Source organism: Aethalodelphis obliquidens, unplaced genomic scaffold, assembly GCF_003676395.1.
Source record: "Aethalodelphis obliquidens isolate GAN/ISIS:26980383/991018 unplaced genomic scaffold, ASM367639v1 scaffold8, whole genome shotgun sequence".
NCBI lineage: Eukaryota > Metazoa > Chordata > Mammalia > Artiodactyla > Delphinidae > Aethalodelphis > Aethalodelphis obliquidens.
Window position 1 is genome coordinate 7,202,097 of NW_020837952.1, and position 23,919 is coordinate 7,226,015.

The following is a 23,919-nucleotide window of genomic DNA, read 5'->3' on the forward strand; positions in this document are numbered from 1 at the left end:
TCCAACACAGCAGTCAGCTGCCCTGAGAAGTAAAGTCCCTGCTCACTTTCCTTTCCTGGGGCAGTGGGCGGGCCGGGTGAGAGAAGGTTGGCGCTTGGAGCAGTGAGGGCAGATATCCTAGCTCTGCGCTGGTGGGCTAAGGACAGGGATTGGAACCTAGGTCTCCTGACTCCCAGCTGAGTGTACCTGCCATTGAACTACAGTAGGCCCCGGAGCCCTGCCACACCACCAGAGAAAGAGGGCTCTCTGGACTACTCTGGACACTTCCCCAAAAATGCCTCTTCTCCCCTAAATACCAGAGGAGGCAGTGCTGCCCAGCTTACCCGGCTGGTAGAAAATTAGGAAACTCGGGTTCGATCTGGTGGTACCACCGCTTTCCCCGTGTTCCCTCTAGGTCTCTGCCCCTGGAGGGAGGGGTCTGGGCAAGACCCGGCCGCCAGCAGCCTGGGGCTCAGGGCTCATTCTTTACTCTTTGCTCCCCCTGACGCCCAGTGCGGACCTGTCCCCTGGACGAGTTCCAGTGCAACAACACCCTGTGCAAGCCGCTAGCGTGGAAGTGCGACGGCGAGGACGACTGCGGAGACAACTCAGACGAGAACCCAGAGGAGTGCGGTGAGGCTCCTGGGTGGGGGCGCGGCTTCGGCCGGGGCGGGGCTCCCAGGCGGGGGCGGGGCTTCTGTCGGGGCGTGGGCGGGGTTCTGACGCACCCTGGTGGGCCTCGGCCCGCCCCCGCCCCCCCTCCCAGGCTGATTCTGACTTGTCTCCTCTCGCTGCTGCAGCCAGGTTCGTGTGCCCTCCAAACCGGCCCTTCCGTTGCAAGAACGACCGCGTCTGCCTGTGGATCGGGCGCCAGTGCGACGGCACGGACAACTGCGGGGATGGGACTGATGAGGAGGACTGTGGTGAGCAGGGAGCCAGTAAGGGGGAGCCTGGGCCGCCTAGAGTGGGGGTGCTGCAGGCAGTGGGGCTGGGCCAGGTGGGCTCATCATCTGTTGAGCCGATTCACCGGGAGAGGGGAGGATCCACTGCCGGGAGCCTGGAGGCCCTGTCTTGTTGGGAAAGAAGCCCCTGAGGAAGGTGTTGAGGTGGAGACTGAGAATCTGGATGTTTAACCAGCTTCCCCTGAAGCTTGACAGCCAGGCTTGGGACCCCCTCTACCCGTGACTGACTGGGGGTTCCAGTGGGAAGAGGGGGCAGGGTGGTAAATACCCAGGACCTCAAGCCCCGCCCTCCCCCAGAGCCGCCCACAGCCCAGACCCCCCACTGCAAAGACAAGAAGGAGTTTCTGTGCCGGAACCAGCACTGCCTCTCCTCCTCGCTGCGCTGCAACATGTTCGATGACTGCGGGGACGGCTCTGACGAGGAGGGCTGCAGCATCGGTGAGACCCGGCGTGCTGGGGCGGGGTTTGGCCGGGAGGGGCTGAGAGCCGAAGCCCAGGCCTAGACTCTCTGTCTTTGCAGACCCCAAGCTGACCAGCTGCGCCGCCAACGCCAGCATCTGCGGGGATGAGGCACGCTGCGTGCGCACCGAGAAAGCCGCGTACTGTGCCTGCCGCTCTGGCTTCCACACGGTGCCAGGCCAGCCTGGATGCCAGGGTAGGAAGGTGGGGCCCAGCGGGGAGGGCAGAAGCCCCAGACGCAAGACTTTCCATGACCCTCCTGTGTAACCCCCAGACATCAACGAATGCCTGCGCTTCGGCACCTGCTCACAGCTCTGCAACAACACCAAGGGCGGCCACCTGTGCAGCTGCGCGCGCAACTTCATGAAGACGCACAACACCTGCAAGGCGGAAGGTGGGAGCTGGGAGAGGGCGGAGAGAGGGGGCGGGGCTTACAATGCCAGGATAAGAAACGGGACCTGGAACGCCGTGTTTCCCTCCAAGCACCCTTGCCCAAGCTTGACATTCCAGACCCTCAGTACAGCTTTCTGCACTCCGTTCTGGCAGCCATGCAGGGGCCCGAGGTCCTGGGGCTGCGGAAGTTTGGGGGCAGAGCACGCAGGCAGCATCACCACACCTACAGAGCCAAGTGTACCCCACTTGCATATTCCCATTATGCTTTTTTCATGTTTATTGAGGTATAATTGACAAAATTGTAAGATATTTAATGTGTGCAAGGTGATGATTTGATGTACATACGCCTTGTGAAAGGATTCCCCCTGCATCGAGTTAACACATCTATCAGTTCACGTATTTACTTTTTTTTTTTTTTGGTGAGAACATGTAAGTTCTACACCCACATATGCTTTGACACACACCTGCACCTTCCTCACGCCTGTATACAAACACACCCCACATCCATGTATGCACACCCAGGCACACACACACACTGTGCACACACAACCCCACCACGCGTGCCCAAGTGCACGCAGATGCCCATGCACACCTGCCCCCCTCCGTGGCCATGCTCACACACCCCCACATGTGTGTGCACCCGCAAGCAGATATCAGTGTGGAGCAGGGACCGTGGTGATGCTAGCAGAGGCCACGAGGAGGCAGAAGTCCATGAGGCTGGAGGAGGAGGGTCAGCAGGTCACACTAGATCACCTCAGGAGAGGAGAGGAGGGGAGGGGAGGGGAGGGGAGTTCCAGGGGCTGAGGCTGGAGTCCTCAAGCCTGGCTCTGGGGCAGGATGACAGAGGCTTCTGACTGGGTCAGATGGTTTGATTAGGAGAAGAGACATTGTTAGTGTGAAAGGCGCTGGGCTGGGTGGGGAGCATGTTGCGGCGGTTCCTGCCAGCACCGGGCCCAACAGCCCCCAGCCCCACCTTTCACCCCCACCAACATCTGGTCTCTTGTCCCTCCAGGCTCTGAGTATCAGGTCCTGTACATCGCTGATGACAACGAGATCCGAAGCCTGTTCCCCAGTCACCCCCATTCGGCTTACGAGCAGGCCTTCCAGGGTGACGAGAGTGTCCGCATCGATGCCATGGATGTCCATGTCAAGGCTGGCCGCGTCTACTGGACCAATTGGCACACGGGCACCATCTCCTACCGCAGCCTGCCACCTGCTGCGCCTCCCACCACTTCCAACCGCCACCGGCGACAGATTGACCGGGGTGTCACCCACCTTAATGTGAGCACCCAGCCTGGGGTGGGACCTACATGGAGGCACGGGCTGGGTGGGAAGACTCCAAAAAGCAGACTGTTCAGAGCAGAGTTTGCAGAGGACAGAGGAAGGGCCAAAGGGTGAGACTGGCATGCAGGGCAGACTCCGGATTACGTCATGAGGCGCGGACAGCAGGTAGACAGGGCAGCACCATTGTCAGTAGGTGTTTCTGCCGCGTGGCAGCCCGAGGCTACAGGGCACAGGGGGCACCTGGCCAGCAGCATCAGAGCCACGTTCAGTTCCTGATCGTCACAGGCAGCCCACTAGCTAACCTATTCCATCTTACTAACCTATTTCGTCCCTTTTGGCTTTACTCTGTTCCTCAATAAATCAGGGTCGCGATATCTAGCAGGGACAAGCTGACCGGGTGTCGGGGGGCTGGACAATGGGCAGGAAGACAAAAGGTGGAAGCCTCTGAAACTGTAACCCCCTCATCCAGATTTCAGGGCTCAAGATGCCAAGGGGCATCGCCATTGACTGGGTTGCCGGGAACGTGTATTGGACCGACTCGGGCCGAGATGTGATTGAAGTGGCGCAGATGAAGGGCGAGAACCGCAAGACGCTCATCTCCGGCATGATTGACGAGCCCCACGCCATCGTGGTGGACCCGCTGAGGGGGTGGGCAGGGGTCCTGGGGGGAGGCATCTGGGCTGGGGCTAGGAAGCCCCTGGGTTGGAGGTGGGTGCCCAGCGTCCCCCGGCTTGTCCTTCTTCTCCCAGACCAGCCTGAGGTCAGAGTCCTCCGCAGGCCCCTGGGTCTTCCAGGCTGCGCCCAGCCCTGGCCCTTCCTGACGCTGCCTGGGGTCCTGCTGGCCTGCTCAGGTGGGGCCTGACCTCCACTTGGCTGGCTGTCACGGGCAGCCAGCTTCTGGGCTTCTCCTCTGCTCCAGGGGGCAGCTCTGCCTACTTAGACGACTCTGGAGCAGCACAGTGTGGTTTTAGAGTAAAAGATCTTTAACCTGGTCAGGAAGTTGACTCCCCCCACTTCTCTCTGGAGGAGGTGGACAAGAACACCCTCCTCTCTGTGTACCCAGCAGTCTCTGTGCCCTGTGCCCACCTTGAGTGGCCTCCTGTGGGAGCCCAGGTCCTAGCCACACTCACTCCTTCTCCCTCCCCAGCACCATGTACTGGTCAGACTGGGGGAACCACCCCAAGATTGAAACAGCAGCCATGGATGGGACCCTTCGGGAGACACTGGTACAGGACAACATCCAGTGGCCCACAGGTCCGTGCAGAAGTGGGCAGGGGATGTGGGAGGGGTAGGCTCACTGAGCCTGGGGCCACACAAAAGTTAGGGGAAGAGGCTTGGACTGGGATGGGACAGATGGGTTGTGGAGGCTTTTCCCAGAAGAGGTGATTGGGAGTGATCATGGGAACAGGGTGGAACTGTCCCAAACATGGAGACAGTCCTGCTTGCTCCCCCAGCCTGGGGCAGGGGGGCTGGGCCCTCACAGTGCTCTCTGCTCCCCCAGGCCTGGCCGTGGATTACCACAATGAACGTCTGTACTGGGCGGATGCCAAGCTCTCAGTCATCGGCAGCATCCGGCTCAATGGCACTGACCCCATCGTGGCTGCTGACAGCAAACGAGGTCAGAGTCCACCAGCAGCCTCGGGCCCTTGTCCTCCCCTCTGAGCCCAAGGCCTCACCTAGCACCTACCGTCCTCCTCAGCCTGGCCCTCAACAATCTTGCAGTGCGTTTCAGGCCCCTCCCAACCAGACACCCCCTGCACCAGTCCTGCAGGCCTGAGGCTCACCCTGACCCTCTGGGCCACTTTTCCATTCATTCATTCTACCAAAGAGTATTGAGCTGCGTGGAGGCAATATGGGTAATAATAGGAACTCAGCCAATGTGAGAAGAGGGAGCAGAAGTTGACCCTGACCCCAGACGTCTAGGGCTGATGGGACCTTTTGCCAGTAGTGGCCACAGCAGGAGGAACAGGTTGAGGAGAGTTTGCTTTGGGATGTTTGAGTTAGAGGTACCTGGGAGCCTTGGCGCCCACTGTCCTGGAGAGTGTGACCAGGGCCTGAGTCCCCTCTGACCCCCCCGCAGGCCTCAGTCACCCCTTCAGCATCGATGTCTTTGAGGATTACATCTATGGCGTTACCTACATCAATAATCGTGTCTTCAAGATCCATAAGTTTGGACATAGCCCGTTGATCAACCTGACGGGGGGCCTGAGCCACGCCTCGGATGTGGTCCTGTACCACCAGCACAAGCAGCCTGAAGGTGAGTGGAGACGGAGAGCCCAGGCTGGGGCAGGGAAGGCCAGGGGGTGCCGAGTCTCCAAGCTGCAGCCTCAGGTCCTGGTGGGCAGGGGAGGTTCTGGGTCCACAGGGCTCAGCATCCTCCCACCCCTGCCCTCACCTGCAGTGACCAACCCTTGTGACCGCAAGAAGTGCGAGTGGCTCTGCCTGCTGAGCCCCAGTGGGCCTGTCTGCACCTGTCCCAACGGGAAGAGACTAGACAATGGCACCTGTGTGGCCGTGCCCTCGCCAACGCCCCCGCCGGACGGTATGCTCACGCCCCTCTCCGGTCCCCCGTCCCGTGCTCCAGAGCCCTCCTCCCTACAGCCCCTGAATTCCCCTCACCACCCCCCCGGCTCTCCACCCCCCGCCGTGATCCTTCCTGCAGCTCCTCGGCCCGGAACCTGTAACCTGCAGTGCTTCAATGGTGGCAGCTGCTTCCTCAATGCACGGAGACAGCCCAAGTGCCGCTGCCAGCCCCGCTACACGGGCGACAAGTGTGAGCTGGACCAGTGCTGGGAGCACTGTCGCAACGGGGGCACGTGTGCTGCCTCCCCTTCCGGTATGGCCTTCAGTTCTCCTGCCGGGACTCCTCCCGGCCCCTGGGCCCCCAGCCCCTCCAGCAAGCCGCCTGCGCTCAGACAAATCCCCAGCCCCTGCCCGGCCTTACTTCACCCCTGCCCCCAGCCCCGTGTTGCTTTCCTCTGCCGTCTGCCCTCCGCCCAGGCCCTCCCAGCCCTGTTCCCCTGCAACAGGGCAGGGCGGCTCAGTGGGCCACAGCCCCGCTCACACATCCTCTCCCGCCAGGCATGCCCACGTGCCGGTGCCCCACAGGCTTCACGGGCCCCAAATGCACCCAGCAGGTGTGTGCGGGGTACTGTGCCAACAACAGCACCTGCACCGTCAACCAGGGCAACCAGCCCCAGTGCCGATGCCTGCCTGGCTTCCTGGGCGACCGCTGCCAGTACCGTGAGTGAGCCGTCCCTGGGCCCTGGGGCAGGGCACGGTGGAGCTGGGGGTCTGAGAGCGTAGGTTGATATCACAGGTGCGAGTTCTCTGGAGAGAGGCCGTTTGCAGCCCAGCCAGGCCCAAGTTGCCAGTGCTCTCCTGTGGAGGGGTCAGCACACTCCCCACCGAGGTAGTGAGCCCTCTGGCATCGGGATTATTCAAGCAAAAGCAGTGCCCTGTCAGGATGCTCCGGGACATCTTCGTATCCTGGAGCCTGTGACGTGGGGGCAGCCAGGGGCTCAGGAGTAGGCGGGAGGCACCCAAAAGGCCTGGGGGACCCCTCAGGCGGGCAGCTGCCCCCCACAACCTCTGGGGGACCCTCCTGAGGGTGGCATTCGAGGCACCTCCTCTCCCATCCCCCAAACCACAGGGCAGTGCTCTGGCTACTGTGAGAACTTCGGCACGTGCCAGATGGCTGCTGACGGCTCCCGGCAGTGCCGCTGCACCGCCTACTTCGAGGGGCCCAGGTGTGAGGTGAACAAGTGTAGCCGCTGTCTCGACGGGGCCTGCGTGGTCAACAAGCAGAGCGGGGATGTCACCTGCAAGTGAGTGGGGCCCCGCCCTGTCCCACCCGCGGCCCACTCCTCCCAGCCCCGCCCCGCCCCTTCCCCAGCATCTCAGACGCCCTCCTCCGTCAGCCCTGCCCAGCCTCTCACTCCTTCCTGCAGCTGCTCCGATGGCCGGGTGGCCCCCAGCTGTCTGACCTGCGTTGGCCACTGCAGCAATGGCGGTTCCTGCACCATGAACAGCAAAATGATGCCCGAGTGCCAGTGAGTTGGGCCTGTGCCTCACTGAGGCCTAGATTATCCCTCCCTCCCCCAAGTCTGAGCCGGACCAGCAGAATCCTGCGGTCCCTCCCAGTTTCCCTGTCAGCCACGGTTGTGGACGACATGCCCCCTCAGCTCCGCCCCTCCCGTCTGCAGGTGCCCACCCCACATGGCGGGACCCCGGTGTGAGGAGCACGTGGTCGGCCAAGAGCAGCCTGGACGTAGGTGGCAGCGTTTGGGGAGGCAGGGCTGCCGGGACCTGGGACAGAGGGCTTTGTGCCTCCCAGGCCTTTCAGACTGAGCTTCCCACCTCCTCCCCTCTAGATATGGCCTCCATCCTAATCCCTTTGCTCTTGCTGCTGCTGCTGCTTCTGGTAGCAGGAGTGGTGTTCTGGTACAAGCGGCGAGTCCGAGGGTGAGTTATGGGGGGTCTGGAAAATTGTGGCCATGATTTTACCACCCTAGAGCCATATCCCCCTAGAATCCCTGCCCCCAACCTCCTTCTTCCTCCCAGGGCTAAGGGCTTCCAGCATCAGCGGATGACCAACGGGGCCATGAACGTGGAGATTGGGAACCCCACGTATAAGATGTATGAAGGCGGGGAGCCTGACGATGTAGGGGGCCTACTGGATGCCGACTTCGCCCTGGACCCTGACAAGGTGGGCTGGGAGGACAGAGGAGGAGGCTTCCAGGACAGGGACAAAGGGCTGTGGGTGGGGTGACCAAGGGTATTGGGCTGGATGATGGAATGGAGGTGGGGGTGGGGTACCCGGGCCACAGAGCCCAGCCCCTGAGCCCCACCTGACCGCTCTGTCGCCTTGCAGCCCACCAACTTCACCAACCCCGTGTACGCCACACTCTATATGGGTGGTCATGGCAGCCGCCACTCCTTGGCCAGCACGGATGAGAAGCGAGAACTCCTGGGCCGGGGCCCTGAGGACGAGATAGGGGACCCCTTGGCATAGGATCCTGCACCATCGGACTTCTGCAGAGAGCCTCCTGCCCCCTGCCAGAGAGGTCCTTCAAGGAGCCCCCATCCTACCCCGCCAACCCCTCCCCAGCCCTGCTGGGATGTATAAATGTAAAAATGAAGGAATTACTTTTTATATGTGAGTGAGCAAGCGAGCAAGCGGGCACAGTATTATCTCTTTCCGTTCTCCTTCCTGCCTGCTCCTCAGCACCCCGCCCAATGCTGCCTTCCGGGAGGGGGCGCAGGAAGGGGGCCCCTGCAACTTACCGGTATAAGGGGGCCCTGCCTCCCACCTTCCCACCAAAAACGCAGCCCCACTGGGAGAGCTGGTGGTGCTGCCTCCCCCTCCCTGTACAAGACACTTCGTCAAGGCTCTCCCCCCTCATCGCCCCCACCCCTCCCAGCTCCCTGAGGGTTGACTCTGGGATTCTGGGGCGGGTGAGTCCTTTGCTGCCCTTGTCTGGAAGACTTGGCTCCGGCTGAGGTAGGAAGGAAAGGATGGAGTTTTTTAGTTCTTCTTGGGGGAGGCCATCCCATGCCCCAGCCCCTACTCTAGGGGCACCTCTGAGATGGCCACACTCAGTATCCCTACCAGACAGGCCCTCCCCCTCTCCAGTGCCCCCACTGTGGCTCCCAGGGCTGGAGACTTTCTTTGGTAAACACTCCCCCAGGCTCCCCTCCCCTGGGGATGAGGAGGAAGTGGGGCACACCAAGGAAGGGCAAGCGGGCAGCCCCGTTTTGGGGATATGAACGTTTTAATAATTTTTGCTGAATTCCTTTACAACTAAATAACACAGATATTGTTATAAATAAAACTGTAAAAAAAAAAAAGAAAAAGAAAAAAAGCCGTTTGTGTCTACCTGAGTGTGAGACTCTGGGAGCTGGCCTGTGCTTTCATGCTCCAGCCACCAGAGGGAGCCATGCTCTGTGCTGGAGGGAGGCTTGCGCATCGGGTCTTCAGTGCCCTTCTGGAGCTCCATCCGCCTTCATTGGGCTGTGGCAGGGAAGTGGGTGGCACTGGACTTGACCAGAAAGACCTGCTTCTCCTGGCTGTGTGAACTTGAACCAGTGACTTCACCTCTCTGGATCATGTGTTCTGTCTGGCTCTAGGACACTAACTCCAAGATCTGTTTCTCTGTATTGTCACTTTTATGGGACAACACTGCCACACCTACCCAAAATTATCTCCCACAGTGAGAAATCCCACAATAAGAAATGAACACACTGGGGTTTTGAACGGCTTTCTAATCCTTCAGGGTGGTCCCATACAGCTCTCTCTAAGTTTGCTCTTGAAGCACCGACATCTCACACTTCATGGAGGGTAATTAATCAGATGCCAAGAGTCAGAACCCTGGATTCAGGAGGAGGAGGGCCCCGGAAGCTAAAGCTGGGAAGACCAGTTTTCCAGGCCCCACGGTCCACCAACAGACACATCTCACATCCCAGGGGTTGATAGGAAAGGACTGCTACAACCAAAGGGGGTACCAGGTCTACTTCAGCCCCTGGTCAGAGAAGGGAACCTCTTGCAGAAGGTCACGCCGCTTTACATGGTCCAAGATTGAGAAAGGGTTAGAGCTCCGCTCTCCGCACAGTAGCAAATATGCTCAGAGATGGCAGCTTTAAACGTCTGAAGGACCCTTGCCAAGCCCAAGGGGGGAGCGCTGCCTTTCATTCCCCCTGCCTCCCTGGTTTAACCTTCTCAGTCTATTCCTCCTTTCCTGAGGAAGCTATGGGTCCAAGCACCTCTAGAAACAGGAGCCCTCCCCTTCCCTCTTAGGCCTGAGATGCCATCTCCAGCCTCAGCTTCCAAGCCAGTTCTGCTATCCTCCACTGCCTCCCGGGCTCCCTAGGGCCCCAGGGCAGAGCGATCCTGCTGGAGAAAGGGGGCGTCCTTGTTGATCGCTTAGAGGGAGGCTTGTGTCCTCATCTGTCCACCAGGTGGCGTACGCACTCCTGCAGCGCAGCTCATCCTTAAGCCCAGCACAGCCCCTCCCCAGTACACTAATTATGCACCTCCAGGCGGACCCCAGCCCAGCCTCTCACTTCCTTCCCTTGGGCTATTCTGCCACACCCCCTCTACCCTCCTCCAGCCGGCTCCTCTCCCTCCCCCAGCGCCTGCCTACTACCCACCACCACCAGCCCCACCCCCTCACTCCCTCCTTCTGCCAGCCGCGCATCTGGCGCCCCCGGGGAGCCACTGATTCTCTGCCTGTCGCCTCAAGATCCTGGGCAGAACGAGAGGGGCCCCCAGCTGCGGCTTGGAACACACACCCCTCCAGTCAGCATCCTCCCTCTGCCCGCCAGGATGGCCAGGAGAGGGTCTACCAGGAGGCAGTCCTCAAAAACTCCTCACCTGCCAAGGATGGCAGAGAGACCTAAGACAGAGATGGAGAAGAGACAGGGGCAGAGGCAGAGGCTGATACAGACGGAATGAGAGACAGAGACACAGAGATGGAGACAGGGAGTGGTGTGTGTGTGTGTGTGTGTGTGTGTGTGTGTGTGTGTGTGTGTGTGTAGCTGGAGACAGAAAGCAGTGACCTGAGACTAGGAAAAGGAGGAGAGATGGGGTGGGTAGGACTCCAGAAAACCAGGACTCTAGTGAAGAGCTTCTGTCCTGGGTGCCCTGAGCCTGAGTGTGCCTACTTCCCCCACTGCCCACTACCATTTCAGCAGCCCCTGTGCTTGGCCAGGTGCAGGATTCTGGATGGAGCCTCTTGGACTTGGGCCTTCTACCCCTTCCCGCCTCCCTCTCTGGCCCGCCTGCACCCAGGTTCCTGCCTCCTGGCTTCTGTCTGTCTGTCTGGGTGTCTCTGTGTCTGCCTCATCTTCTCAGCATTCCTAATCCTTGTTTTGTGTCTGTCACATCCCTATATCTGTCTTTGTGTGTTCCTGGGCTTGTCTTTCGGACTGCCAGTGCCGGCGTACACCTGAGTGTGTGTCCATCTACGTATGTGGATGTTTGCCTCTCGCCAAGGCAAGGAAGGTGGGGTCGGTCGTCGGCTCTGAGTACCTGGCTGGGTATGCTTGTCTCTTGGTGAAAGTGTGCATTTGTCTCTCTCTCTGTGTGTGCTTCTGTGTGTGTGTAAACCGAGTGTGTCCATCTGTGTGGATCAGTGCCTCGAGGTGTGTACCTGTCTGTGTGTGTGTGCTGCTCTCTGTGTGAATGTGTTTCTCTCTGCCTGTATGTTCACCTCTACAGTGTGGCCTGCCCCTGTGATGTACCTGTGTGCATGCCTGGGGGCATGTGCTGGTGTCTCCGGGTATGTGTCTGTCTCTCTGTCTGTCTTTGCTTGTCCCTATCTCTCGCTGTCAAGGTGTCGGTCATACCACAATCTCAGCCACAGCCTCAGCGCATAGCAACAGCTGACAGGTGAAGACTCCTTGGGCAGGAGAGAGAGCGAGAGAGACCAGTGGGAGGAGGGAGGGATGAAGAAACAGCCAAGAGGATAGGGACAGAGACAGGGCCAGGCTGGAGACAGAGACAAGGACAGAGACAGAGGCGGAAGGGGAGAAGGATCTAGAGGAGCTGACGGTGAAAGATGGGACACTGGGAGAAAAGGGATGGAGGCTGCACCAAGAGGCCGGACAGGCGGCGCGGCTCCTGCCCAACCCCCCACGCGGGGATGCTCTGGGACGTGTGGAGGGGTCGGCGGCGGGGGGCGAGGGGCAAAGGTGAACGGCGGATCTAGCGGAGGGGTCTTGAGACCGCAGAGGTGCCTTGAAGGCGGGGGCTGTGGGGGGGGGGGCGGCGGGCGTCGTTTGTCAGCCCTATTGAAAGACTTGATGGGGTTTCCTTCCGTGATCAATGATTCTCATCTCCGGGCCGAATGAGCCGCGGGGCGCCCATCCATCCCCGTCAGAGCTGCGCAGCGGCAGGCACCCGGGCCCCCGCCCGCCCTCACCTCGGCCCCTGCCCTGCTTCTGCCCTGGGACCCTCCAGGGCCCGGAGCATCGAAGGGGCCCGGAGCTCCGAAGGACCCTGGTCTTGCTGGGCCGCTGAGCCTCCCCAGGCCCCTGCTCCACCATGCCCCGCTTCAGGAACAAGGTCCCGGAGCCTCGAGCCCCACTCCCGGCCCTATTCCTCAGCGGTGCACAGACCCAGCCTCTAGGATACAGGGTGCCCGAACCCCTCAGCCCTCTCCCCTTCGCACCTGGGCCGGGGGCGTGTCTGGGGCGTGTCGGGATGAAAGTCACCTTCGGTGCCCCCAGCTGGGCGGGAGGGGGCGCGCGGGGCGCGGCCGGGATTGGAGCTCCGCGGAGCCCCGCCCCCCAGCCCGCCCGAGTCAGACCCAACTTTCTCCCCCGCCCGCGCCCCGCCCCCAGCGCCGCTCTCCGCTCCTCTTGCCGCTCAGTCCGCGGGCCGCGCCGCCCGCTCCCGCCGCTTCGGCAGCCACCCCGCGCCCTCGACCTCAGGCCCGGCTCCCGTTTGCCCGGGACCCGCCCCGCCCGCCCCGCCTGGCCTCCCGGGAAGATGCGGCTGCTCCCGGAATGGCTTCTCTTGCTCTTTGGCCCGTGGCTCTTGAGGAAGGTAAGGGCTGCCCTGCGGTAGCGCGAGCGCTGGGGTCCGGGACGCAAAGGTCCCAGAGTGCGAGGGGCTCCGTACGCCCGCCCCGCCTCCCGCTCGGAGCTTCCGAACTTTGCGCGGCGTGGGGGACGCGGACAGACAGATTCCCGATTCAGGATAGGCGCTCTCCCAGCTCAAGTTGGCTGAGGGTCCGGGGGGCTGGTGCCAGGGTGGAGGCCTGACTCGGATCCCGCTCCAGGCGCGGCGCGGGAGGGGACGAAGCCCGACCCGCGAGTGCGCCAGACGGAGCGGGAGTGCGAGACAGACAGACAAGCCAGCAGGGTGTCAGCCTTGCCGTCTTTCCGCGCCAACCTCGCTCGCCTTCCTCGCTGTCTGTCCTTCCGCCCATCCACCCCCGCCTTCTCATTTCTCTTCTCTGCCCTTGTCACAATGCCAGGTGGGCACTGTGTTCCGAGGATACACAGCTCGAACACACGCGCGCACACACGGACTCACACAGATACCGCCGAACTTGGCTACAGTCTCCCATCACATTTCCCGCGGAGACACCATCTCCCCTGCACAACCTCACAGACACACCCCTCTCTCACGCCCGGCGGGTAGGGGGTAAGGGCTGTCTGGAAAGAGTCTCTCCTCCTGTCCTGTCCTCGCCCCCATCTCCCTAGGCTGCCTCCTTCCCTGAGGCTCCAGGGCGAAGACAGAGGCTAAAGGGGCCCCGGCTTGATCTGCCTCCCTCCCGACTTGTAGGCTTCGATTTGTGTACACGGCGCGCTCGTGTGTGCTGGTGTGGAGTGCGGGGGTCAGCGTGTGCACCTGTGTGCGTGCCTGTGTCCGGGGCAGCCAGGCTTGGGTGTCTAGTGCTGGGGTCCGGGGTGCGTGTCTGCTGGTGTGGCGTGTGGTGTTGGCTCTGAAGGGGTGAGTGCAAGTGTGCCTGCTTCACAGGACAGCCATCTGTGCCCCGCCGTGAGTCCCATAATGGGGGCCTAGGCCCAGGACCCCTATCTTCTTCCATCAGCTCCCCTGTCTCTGACTTAACTGTTTCCTACCCTAAGTGTGACCTACCCAGTTTGGGGCAGACAGGTGGCTCCCTAAACCCCTACTCGCTACACCCCAACTCCCAGACCCTGCAGAATCTGGAAGGGGTGTAGTTCTCCCCACACACCTGGACCCCCACCTGCTCAGCCAGGTCGCACTCAGCAGCTCCAGCAGGGCAGGGGCTGCCCTAGTGACGCTGGCGATGGAGCTCCCTGATTCTCCCAAACCCGCCTGGTGACCTTGAGCCGGAAGGTGGGCAGAGGAGCCCCCTCCACAAAAACTGCTTCCACTGGCAGGAGCTTCTTTTGGACCTGCTGCCTAGTTCTGCCCATAGAGCTGCCTGTGGGAGGGGGTCTGTGTCCCACAACCGACCCAGGTGTGAAGGCCCCGGGGGAGAGGTGGTGGGGATGGATGGTACTCCCCTGCCCCTCCTTTCTAATTCCTCCCCACTCTCCTCTCCCCTCTCCCCATCAAATAAACTCCCCTGTGGACCTATCTGGTTTAATTTCCTTTGCCCCCTGAAGGGGAATGAAACATCTGGTGAAGACTTGAGGGAGAGTAAGCGTGAGGATGTGAGCGATGGGGATGTGTCTGAGTGTGCTAGAGCTCCCGCTGTGGGCCTCCGTGTTGGAGTCCGTGGGGGAGAGTGTATCTGCCATTTAGTCCAGCTTGTGTGCATGTGAGAAGCTGTGCTTACATGTACGTACAGACCGTGGGTGCGTGAATATGTATAACTGCGTGCGGGAGTGTGTGTAGGAAAGCGTGTGTCTGAGTATCTGTGTGCGCTTGTGTGCACTTGTGAGTACGGGGTGTGCTCGTGTGTTTACCCCGAGGTGTGTCTCTGGTGGATGTATGTGTGTTGGGGTGCATGTGTTGTCTGTATGTGAGTCTCCGAGGCTTGTGAGTGTGTATCTGCTTTCTTGTCATTTTGAGTGCATTTGAGTGTGAGCCTCAGGATGTGTTCATGTATCTGAGTGTGGCTTGTGTGTGTGTGTGTGTGTGTGCGCGTGTGCTCAGGGCTGTCTCAGCGCCAGAGCTGGCACTGGGTTGACACTGGGTAAGAGGCTGGTGGGGCACAGTTTACAGGGAAACCCTAATTGTCCAACATTAACAACCCTGCCTTCTCCCATGCCGCGCTCACTTGCCCGTCCTTCAGGAGCTCTCTCCCTCCTTCCTCCGTGCTCCAGGCTCCCGGTCTCCTTTCAGGGCCTGCGACTCCTGGCTTCCACTGCCCCTGGGGCTCTGGCCCAGGTCTCCTTCAGGATCTTTCTAACACTGTCTTTGACTCCTCTCTCTTTCTCTGGTCTTCCCCACCCCTTGCCAAAGCAGCCGCCTACTGGGAGAAGCAGCATGCGATCAATAGTCACTAATCACTAATCACTAATTACTAATTAGCTGGGGGAGGGCAGGGGCGGGGCCCCCGTGGGACCTTCCAGCTCTATCATGCCTCAGGGAAGGATTAGGCTGAATTGAGTCTCTCAGCACTGGCTGGCCCCAGCCCTGCATCTAGCCACCCCCTCCTGCCTCCATATTCCCCTCTAGTCCCCCAGCTAATCTCTGGCTGGGCCACTTAGGCACAGGCAGTCTGGGCCAGGGCCCAGAGCTGTCCGCAGGGATTTGGGGGTAATCAGGGGCCGCAGCTGGGCCAGGGACACAGGCGAGGTGGGCGCTGTGATAGCTCCCTCGGGCCAGGGCCTGCGCGTATGGGAGGGGCACCCGCGGAAAGAAGAATTTAAACGGTCTTAGGTTTGGGGTGGGGGAGGAGCTGGAGGTCCAGGACAGGGTGGCTGGGGAAGAGGTGAGGTACTTGGGGGACAGAAACAACGTAAAGAAGGGTCACTGGGGTCAGAGACAGGGTCTTTGGGAAGGGGCGAGATAAACGTTCAGAGAGACCAGGTAAGTGGAGGGGACATCCTAGGGGTCAGAGATTAAGTCATCGTCGAGGAGATGCGGAACTTTGGACCGAGCCCTGGAACTCCACATGGGCGGGGGCCAGGACGGGGGATAGGGTAACAGAGAGAGGGCAGGGTCAGTCATGGGGGAGGGGTCCCAGGGCTCAAGGTTGGCTGGGCGCAGTGGGGAGTCGCGGGGCTCGGGGTGGGAACGAGCTGCGGGGCGGGGATGGGGAGCAGGGAGCGCTGCCTTGAGCGCTGGAAATTGGCGAGTCTCCCCCTCTCCCTCGCCTACCCCTCCTCCACCTCCACCCCGCCCACTCCCCCTCCGGCTCCAGCTTCGGGAAATTACATCCCAGCTCCGCGGCTCCCACCCCCCCACCGCGCCCCGGAGCCCGCGCCTTTATAGGCACATTTATTGCAATAATAAAGTGAGGCGCAGGGCGGGAGGCGGGGGGTGGCCGTTCCCGGGGGGACTGCGCCGGCTCTGGGAAGCAGGGAAATAAAATAAAATAAAATAAAATCAAAATTCAGATAACGGTGAGCCTTGCGCTGCAGGCCACGAGCAGGCGGGCAGGCGGGGCTGAGGGGGAGGAGGCGCCCTGCCCAAGGGCAGAGCCCGCCCCACCGGCGATCCCCGCCCCCTCACGCTATAGCTATAGTAGGGTCTGGAAGGAGGTATCTTCGCCTCCACCTGCCTGGCCCCCTCCCATAGCCTGATCCTGCCGGTCTTCTGCCTTTTCCTCTGACTTGTCTCCCATACCTGTCCTCAGCTCCTGTCTCCCTGTCTCTTATCTCCTTCCTTGTCCCCCATTTCCCATTCTAGTCCCCATTCACATTCCCCATCCCCAACTCCATCCCCTGGGTCTCTACATCCCTCAGTATCCCTGTCTCTGCCCAATAACCATTTCCCATCCCCCGTTTCTGTTCCCACCCCCATCTCCCGGTCCCTATCCTACTCTCATCTTCCCCAATGCCCATCCCTCATCCACCATCCCTGTCTTCCTCCATCCCCATTTTAGTTCCCACCTTGTTCTGTTCCCCCATCTTCATTCTCCTGGCCCCTATCCCATCTGCATCCTAGTCTCTGCCCAATGCCTGTCCACCATTTCTGATCTCTTCATCCCTGTTCCAATGCCTGTCCTTGTTCCATCCTTATGTCTGCACCATATACCTGTGCCTGCTCAGTCCCCCTCCATCTCTGTCCCAGTCTTCACCCCAGCCTGTCCAGTCCACCCCACCTCTGTCCTCACCCCCGTCTCTATCCCTGGTTCCCAGCCAGACCCTGGCTATTTCACCCACCCTGACTGCGGTGCCTGCACCTCTTTCTAGGTGCAAGGGTTCAGTACGCTCTTCCCTCTCCTTCCCCAGCCCAGGCCTGGAAGCACTGCACCTCCCCAGCCACACGGTGCCATCCCCTCCCCCAGTCAGAATCCTGAGCCACCCCGCCTGACCCACACAGCAGGAGAGAAGCCACCGACAGGTCTGGAGGCCTGGGGGAGGTGTGCCCTGCAATGCGGCTGGGGGGCCGACAGCCTGATCCTCCCGCATTCCCAGCGGTCCCGTCCCAAAAGAGCCCCCACCCCCACCCCAGTGGAGTTTGTTCAGCAGCAAAAGGCAGCCTCAACTCCCCTCCAATGCGTGGGCTCGCTGCCTTGGGGGCAAAGCACTCCTGGCTCGGCTCCCGCCCCGCCAGGGCCCGGAGGCGTCTGGTGAAGCGCACCCCCATCCTCACCCTCCCACTCCCTCCTGCCCCCCTAAGCCGACAACCAGGCTAGCCTCTCCCCTCCGCAAATGTCACTGCACCCAATTATCTTAATTAAACCAGCTCTGAAGTGAGCGGGACCCTTCCTCAGACAACACCCTGCTCCCACTCTCATTCGTAGAGGGGGAGGGACAGCACCATGGATTCTAGGCAAAGACGGACTCCCTTATCACCTTGCTTTCCCCTCCCTCCCAACCCCACCCACGGTTGGAGACAATCTGAAGGATAGAGGGAAAGTACCACAGTTAGACAGACAGACAGAAACGGAGAGAAAAGCAGAATCACAGAAGGAGAAAATTAGAGACAGTGAGGAAGAGACAGAGACAAAAAGAGACTGAGAGAGGGAGAGAGAAAGAGATGGAAAAACAGTGAGAGGGAGAGGGAGAGCAAGAGAGGGAGAGCGAGCGTGCGGGCAAGGAAGCCAGAGGGAGGATTTGATTTGATTTGATTCCATGTTCCCATTTCTCGGCTCGTTTCCTCGAAGACTCTCGCCCCTCCCTGACTGAGCTCTCCGCACAGGGTGGCTTCGGCCGCCCACCGCCCCAGCCCCGCACCTCTTCCCTTTTATCTTGGCTGTCTGCAGCGGGGGGTGGGGGGCGTGGGCGCCCAAAGCCCAGGGATTTGCCAGGATCAGAGAAGCGCAGGCAGCAATTTGGGATCAGAGTGGGGGGACACCTGGCACCCCTCACAGCCCAGCCAAACCGCCTTGCCTCTCCCAGCCCCTGCCTGGGAGGAGTCGCTGGACTGAAGCAGTCGACAGGTCCAGCACTGGGTGCAGGACGTCTGGTGCTGCTGGGGTGTGCTGGGAGGGGATAGCTCAGAGGCATTCGGGGTCATAAAAGTAGGCTTGGGCACCGCTGGATGCCCTGGAAAGAGCTAGTGGTTGGGCCCAGAGGGGTGAGAAGATTAGGTGTCAGAGTTCAAACGACTCGCCCCCAACCATTCTTTGACTTCCCCTGGAAGCTTCACACACTCCCTCCTCCAGGGCTCAGGCCCTGCTCTCTCTAAGCCCACCTCCTGGGGCCTTGCCCCCTCCTCCTGGAAGGCCCTTTCCCCCTCCCCCGTGGCCCTGGACCCCTTCCCCTCAGCCCCTCTCAGGCCCACCCTCCGGGGGTTAGCTGCCTGCTCAAGCTTGTCAGTCTGAGTCAATCACTCTTGACGCTCCCGCCCCCCTCACCTGAGCTGGGAGGAGAGATGGACGGGAGGAGGAATGAGGGGGGCGATAAATATGTATGATGAGCGGGTGGCGGCGGCATTAATAACCCGGGATCGCAGAGCTGCGGGAATGGGGACCAGGCGGTGGAGATTCTAGCCCAGCAGCTTGACTCTGCCATTCCTGTCCCTTGTGGACACATGGTGTATGCAAACAGAGGGGGACACCCATGCTGCCTGGCCTCTTTACCTACCCAAAGCTCACCCTGCAGGCCAGTGTGGGACGCCCCCTCCCCAGACCATTCATATACAACTCACACATATGCACCCCCCAGGGGAACAGAATGAGACCACAGTTGTTATATCATTGTGGACACACTGACACACACCCTTGAGAAAGAGCTTGACACATGCACAGAGGATGATAGGAGCTCACACAGGGAAAGTGACACCCTCAGTGAGTCACACACAGCCACCCTTAGATATACAGCCAATCCAGGCATACAACTACACCAGCCACACAGATGCAACTACCACAAACTGAAACACAGCCTCACTCAGATCAACACACACAGACAGACAGACACAGCCAACCCAAGCACATATGCAACCCGGACCCCTATACATAGCCATCACAGACTAGTACAACAGACATTCGGCCACCACAAGCAGGCAGACACACATAACACAGCCTCCTCAGACTGATACACAGGGGCATACAGATACACATGGACACACACACACACCCACCATGCACAGGCAGACACATACACACCCATCAGCATAGGTTGAGACGAGCACACGCGCACGCACACACACACACACAGAGTCATCACTCCAGGCAGGCAGGCACATATGTACAACCCTCTCAGGCTAACAGAAATACAACCACCCCAGATTGACACACGCAGTACTCCCTGCCCCCCAAGCCGAACCCACACGCAGTAAGGGCCACACTGAATGGCCACAGCCAGCACAGTCTGACTGACACTCTGACATGCACGGCTCCTCTCCCTCTCCTCGCTGGACCAGCATCTCCATATTTCTTCCTCTCGCTCTCTCGCGTCTCCTTCACTCCCGGCCACCACCCCACACACCCACGCACACCCCCGCTCCGCCCCAGATAATTGATGGCCCGGGCCTGCCCGGGCAGCTCTCGTCTCTGGATCCATCTTGTACTCCCCCATGCTGTCTCCCAGATCCGTGGCCACCTGAGACACACGGAGACGGGTAGGGGCAGGCAGGGGGTGGTCTTCCAGCACGCTCCCAGCCCAGGGAGACCACCAGGCGGCCTCCCCCACATCAGGAGTGCTGGAGGCAGAGAGGGGTGCCCACGTAGCTCCCAAGCCTCAACCCACAGCACCCAGACTCTCCACTGCTCTCTGCAGCTCCATTGGTTTCCCTTGCTTCTCCACACAAGGGAGTAGAGGCTGAGGCCCGGGGGGGGACCCTGGTCTTGGCAAAAGTGTTGGGAGGTCTCACTCTTGATGCTGGACATTGACAGTGGTCATGGCCTCCCTTTGCCGGAGTCCAGCTTCTCCCTGGCCCATTACTCCCAACCAAGCCCGAGTCCACAGCTCCACTCCCTATTCAAACCCACATTGGCTTTGGCCTTTTTGGCTTTCTCAGCCCTCATCAGAGTTCTGAGAACACAAGGATTCTCAGTGTCATTTCACAGATGTAGAAATTGAGGCGAGACCGCACAGCGTGAAAGGGCTGCAGGCCCACTCGAATGCGCACTCCCTGAGCAACTGCTCCGGGCGGCCCGATTCCATTTGGTTTTCTAGCGGCTGTGGAGAGGGACTGGCGTGGCCCTGGCGGGTGGCCCCAGACAACCCCACCGGCTCTCTTTTCCTCTTTCTTCGTCCACAGGCCGTCAGTGCCCAGATACCAGAGTCCGGGAGGCCGCAGTACCTGGAGCTGGGCCCGGCCACGGCCGGAGAGGGAGCCCCTGGCCATCGGCTCCCGGCACCGCCGAGGTCCTCCGACGGCCTGGGCACCGCCCGTGCCTGGAGCTGGGCCTGGCCGGCTAACCACACCCGGACACTGGCCCGGGCTGGGGTGGCGGGGGCCCCCGTGCAGCGCACCAAGAGAAAGCCGTCTATCAAAGCGGCCCGCGCCAAAAAAATTTTCGGTTGGGGAGACTTCTACTTCCGGGTGCACACTCTCAAGTTCTCGCTGCTGGTGACGGGTAAGATAGTTGACCATGTGAACGGTACCTTCAGCGTGTACTTCCGCCACAACTCGTCCAGCCTGGGCAACCTCAGCGTCAGCATCGTGCCGCCCTCCAAGCGTGTCGAGTTTGGGGGCGTCTGGCTGCCGGGGCCCGCTCCCCACCCTCTGCAGTCTACGCTGGCCCTGGAGGGGGTGCTCCCTGGGCTGGGGCCCCCGCTGGGGCTAGCGGCCGCGGGGCCGGGGCTAGGGGGCACCCTCGGGGGCGCGCTGGCGGGTCCGCTTGGGGGCGCGCTGGGAGTGCCCGGGACCAAAGAGTCACGCGCTTTCAACTGCCACGTGGAGTATGAGAAGACGAACCGCGCTCGCAAGCACCGCCCGTGCCTGTACGACCCATCGCAGGTGTGCTTCACCGAGCATACGCAGAGCCAGGCCGCCTGGCTCTGTGCCAAGCCCTTCAAAGTCATCTGCATTTTCGTCTCCTTCCTCAGCTTTGACTACAAACTGGTGCAGAAGGTGTGCCCAGACTATAACTTCCAGAGCGAGCACCCCTACTTTGGATAGCGCGCCCCGCCCTCTCCCGGGCCGTGAGCTTCCCGCGAAATCCCGGACTCCCTAAGTGGGACCTCTCCCCGTACCCCGCAGCTCCTGTGGCCGCGTCCACCCTTTCCACTCTGGGGCGGAGAGAAACAGCCCTCCCGGGGACCATCAGCCTGCGCGGGTCCCCTTTTCCTTACTGGGAGTGCCCACGAGGCTGGGGGTAGCCCCCTTGGCTACAGCCCAAAGTGGAGGAGCAAGAGCGCAGCCCCAGAATAGGCGGGGCTTGGAGGCGGTCCCAGCGTCTCCTGCGTCCACACTGGGTCCTCTTTACGCCCTGGCGCTGGGCTGGATACTCCCCTTGCCCGCAGCTTTAATAACGCCTGGCCTGGCACCCTCATCCCACCCTGACTTTCTTACCCCCAGGTACTTGTCCTCCACCCTGTACCCACGTAAAGACCATAAAGGCCTGTAAACCGTGGCCTATTCCCATCCCCTCTGCTTGCCGTATGCCTGTCCCCCTTTCCCCGAAACCCCAATAATTAGGGTAGCGGAAGCAGAACTCCTGGGCATAGGCGATCGACCCGGCCCCTGCCCTCCGCCCGCCTCCCTCCGGTCCTTGCCATCCTGCTCCACCTTTCCGGCTGCTTCCTCTCGGTGATGTTTTTTTTTTCCTACACCAAAACAGACGGGAAAGGGAACAAAATAAAGTGAAATCCAATACGCGTCTGTGTGAGACCTTTGTAGGGAAGGGGGTGGTGGTGGTGTGGGTTTATGTCTGGCAGAGACCTGGCCAGGGCCTCCTTCCTCGGCGGCTCGTGGGGAAACTGAGGCAAATATTGACGGAGCTAGCACCTTGGAGGTCATCCAAGGCCAGATCAGATACAGATGAGGACGACCCTTGGGGTTGGAGCCCTGCCTGAGGTGGGAATTTTCCTCCCAGAGGTGGGCGAAGTGAAGCTGCCGAAAATAGTATGGGAATTAGACCTGACAGCGGACCACCAGCGGGCTATTTTGGGGGAGGAGGTATAAGGCCTCGAATGGGATGGAGATGTAAGGGACAGCGTAGGCAGAGCGCTGACAACCTGCTAAGCTCCGCGGGGCTGGCGGGAGGCGGCAGGTGGGGCGGGGGGAGGGGAACGGTGTTTTCGGCATCTGGAGTCATCGATCTTCCTTTTCCTTCCTAATTCCGTGGGCGCTGAGTTTGCAGACGGTTGGGGGAGGGAGGGAGAGAGGCAGGGAGGCCTGAGACGAGGGGGTGGGGGAAGGGACGAGAGCGAGTTTGGAGAGCCCAGCAGCGTCGCTGCTGCTTGCCGTCTGCAAACGCAAACAAGGGCCCCTTCAGCCAGCTGCCCACCCTCCCCACCCACCCCGCCTCCAGCTCACTCCTGTAGACACAGCTGCTAATTTTATCCTCCCCCAGCCCTGGCCCGGGCGTTAATTGGCTGCGGCTTCATTAGCAGTTCTCAAGCTCAGCCCCACCACTCCCCGCCTCCCCTCGGGACCCCTGACTGGGGCGAGGGAGGAGGTACAGACTAGCTGAGGCACAGAACGACACCTCGTCTTCAGCCTTCCTTCGCCTTGAGTCCTGGGTCAAGGTAAAACTGGAAGAGAGCAGTGTTCTCCAGAGGATTGCCACTGGCTCCAGCGGGAAACTGAGTCGGAGGTGAGTCTCACCCAGACACACCTGGGAGGGAAAAGTCAGTATGGGGAAAATAAATAGGTGATGGATGGATGGATAACAGGATCAACTGAAAGGAAGAGGAAGGTGGGAAGTGGTTCTGGGTCAGAGATTATAAGAAGGAGAGGAACCCAGCAGACTCCCAACACCAAGCTTATTACTGGAAAAAGCTGAAAGCACCTGAGGCTAGAGTGGGAGGGAAGGAGGTTAGAGCTAACTAAGGGGGACTTCTGAGGCCTGATATGAGAACCAAGTGGGAATGACAGGAATTAGCAAGTTAGCCCATCTGGGCCTCAGTTTCCTCCCTTGTAAAGCAATAATAAAATAGCGTGTTCTCCATACACAAAAATAAGCTCAAAATGGATTAAAGACCTAAATGTAAGGCCAGAAACTATCAAACTCTTAGAGGAAAACATAGGCAGAACACTCTATGACATAAATCACAGCAAGATTCTTTCTGACCCACCTCCTAGAGTAATGGAAATAAAAACAAGAGTAAACAAATGGGACCTAATGAAACTTAAAAGCTTTTGCGCAGCAAAGGAAACCATAAAGAAGACCAAAAGACAACCCTCAGAATGGGAGAAAATATTTGCAAATGAAGCAACTGACAAAGGATTGATCTCCAAAATTTATAAGCAGCTCATGCAGCTTAATAACAAAAAAACAAACAACCCAATCCAAAAATGGGCAGAAGACCTAAATAGACATTTCTCCAAAGAAGATATACAGAGTGCCAACAAACACATGAGAGAATGCTCAACATCACTAATCATGAGAGAAATGCAAATCAAAACTACAATGAGATATCATCTCACACCAGTCAGAATGGCCATCATCAAAAAATCTAGAAACAATAAATGCTGGAGAGGGTGTGGAGAAAAGGGAACCCTCTTTCACTGTTGGTGGGAATGTAAATTGATACAGCCACTGTGGAGAACAGTATGGAGGTTCCTTAAAAAGCTACAAATAGAACTACCATATGACCCAGCAATCCCACTACTGGGCATATACCCTGAGAAAACCATAATTCAAAAAGAGTCATGTACCAAAATGTTCATTGC

At 59.8% G+C, this 23,919-nt stretch overlaps 2 protein-coding genes across 4 annotated transcripts in view; both read left to right on the forward strand.

Moving 5' to 3' along the window:
• The window catches only part of LRP1 (LDL receptor related protein 1), a 79,344-nt gene extending 70,417 nt beyond the window's left edge, over positions 1-8,927 (forward strand). For 2 of the 3 annotated variants that reach the window (XM_027106736.1, XM_027106735.1), the window contains 19 exons: positions 493-612; positions 780-902; positions 1,239-1,379; positions 1,462-1,596; positions 1,675-1,794; positions 2,806-3,074; positions 3,547-3,725; positions 4,225-4,331; positions 4,579-4,695; positions 5,158-5,334; positions 5,479-5,619; positions 5,740-5,913; positions 6,159-6,320; positions 6,730-6,904; positions 7,028-7,129; positions 7,283-7,347; positions 7,451-7,541; positions 7,641-7,785; positions 7,951-8,927. In XM_027106736.1, the coding sequence (XP_026962537.1) occupies positions 493-612; positions 780-902; positions 1,239-1,379; positions 1,462-1,596; positions 1,675-1,794; positions 2,806-3,074; positions 3,547-3,725; positions 4,225-4,331; positions 4,579-4,695; positions 5,158-5,334; positions 5,479-5,619; positions 5,740-5,913; positions 6,159-6,320; positions 6,730-6,904; positions 7,028-7,129; positions 7,283-7,347; positions 7,451-7,541; positions 7,641-7,785; positions 7,951-8,091 (2,684 nt within the window). In that variant the 3' untranslated portion in view covers positions 8,092-8,927. Of the gene's footprint in view, positions 1-492; positions 613-779; positions 903-1,238; positions 1,380-1,461; positions 1,597-1,674; positions 1,795-2,805; positions 3,075-3,546; positions 3,726-4,224; positions 4,332-4,578; positions 4,696-5,157; positions 5,335-5,478; positions 5,620-5,739; positions 5,914-6,158; positions 6,321-6,729; positions 6,905-7,027; positions 7,130-7,282; positions 7,348-7,450; positions 7,542-7,640; positions 7,786-7,950 lie in introns of those variants that run through there. The other variant, XM_027106737.1, reaches the window with a different exon arrangement.
• A 3,526-nt stretch (positions 8,928-12,453) lies between these two features.
• Positions 12,454-21,901, forward strand: NXPH4 (neurexophilin 4). The gene is made up of 2 exons (XM_027106738.1): positions 12,454-12,624; positions 20,338-21,901. Exons 1-2 carry the CDS (start codon positions 12,568-12,570, stop codon positions 21,199-21,201), a joined length of 921 nt encoding a protein of 306 aa, XP_026962539.1. The 5' UTR covers positions 12,454-12,567; the 3' UTR covers positions 21,202-21,901.
• Positions 21,902-23,919: the final 2,018 nt, after the last annotated feature.

Excerpts from the sequence above, each read along its gene's own strand:
- NXPH4 (XM_027106738.1), top strand. The coding sequence starts at position 12,568 with ATGCGGCTGCTCCCGGAATGGCTTCTCTTGCTCTTTGGCCCGTGGCTC. Across the intron at positions 12,625-20,337 it reads GCCCGTGGCTCTTGAGGAAG|GCCGTCAGTGCCCAGATACC; the intron begins GTAAGGGCTGCC and ends CTTCGTCCACAG.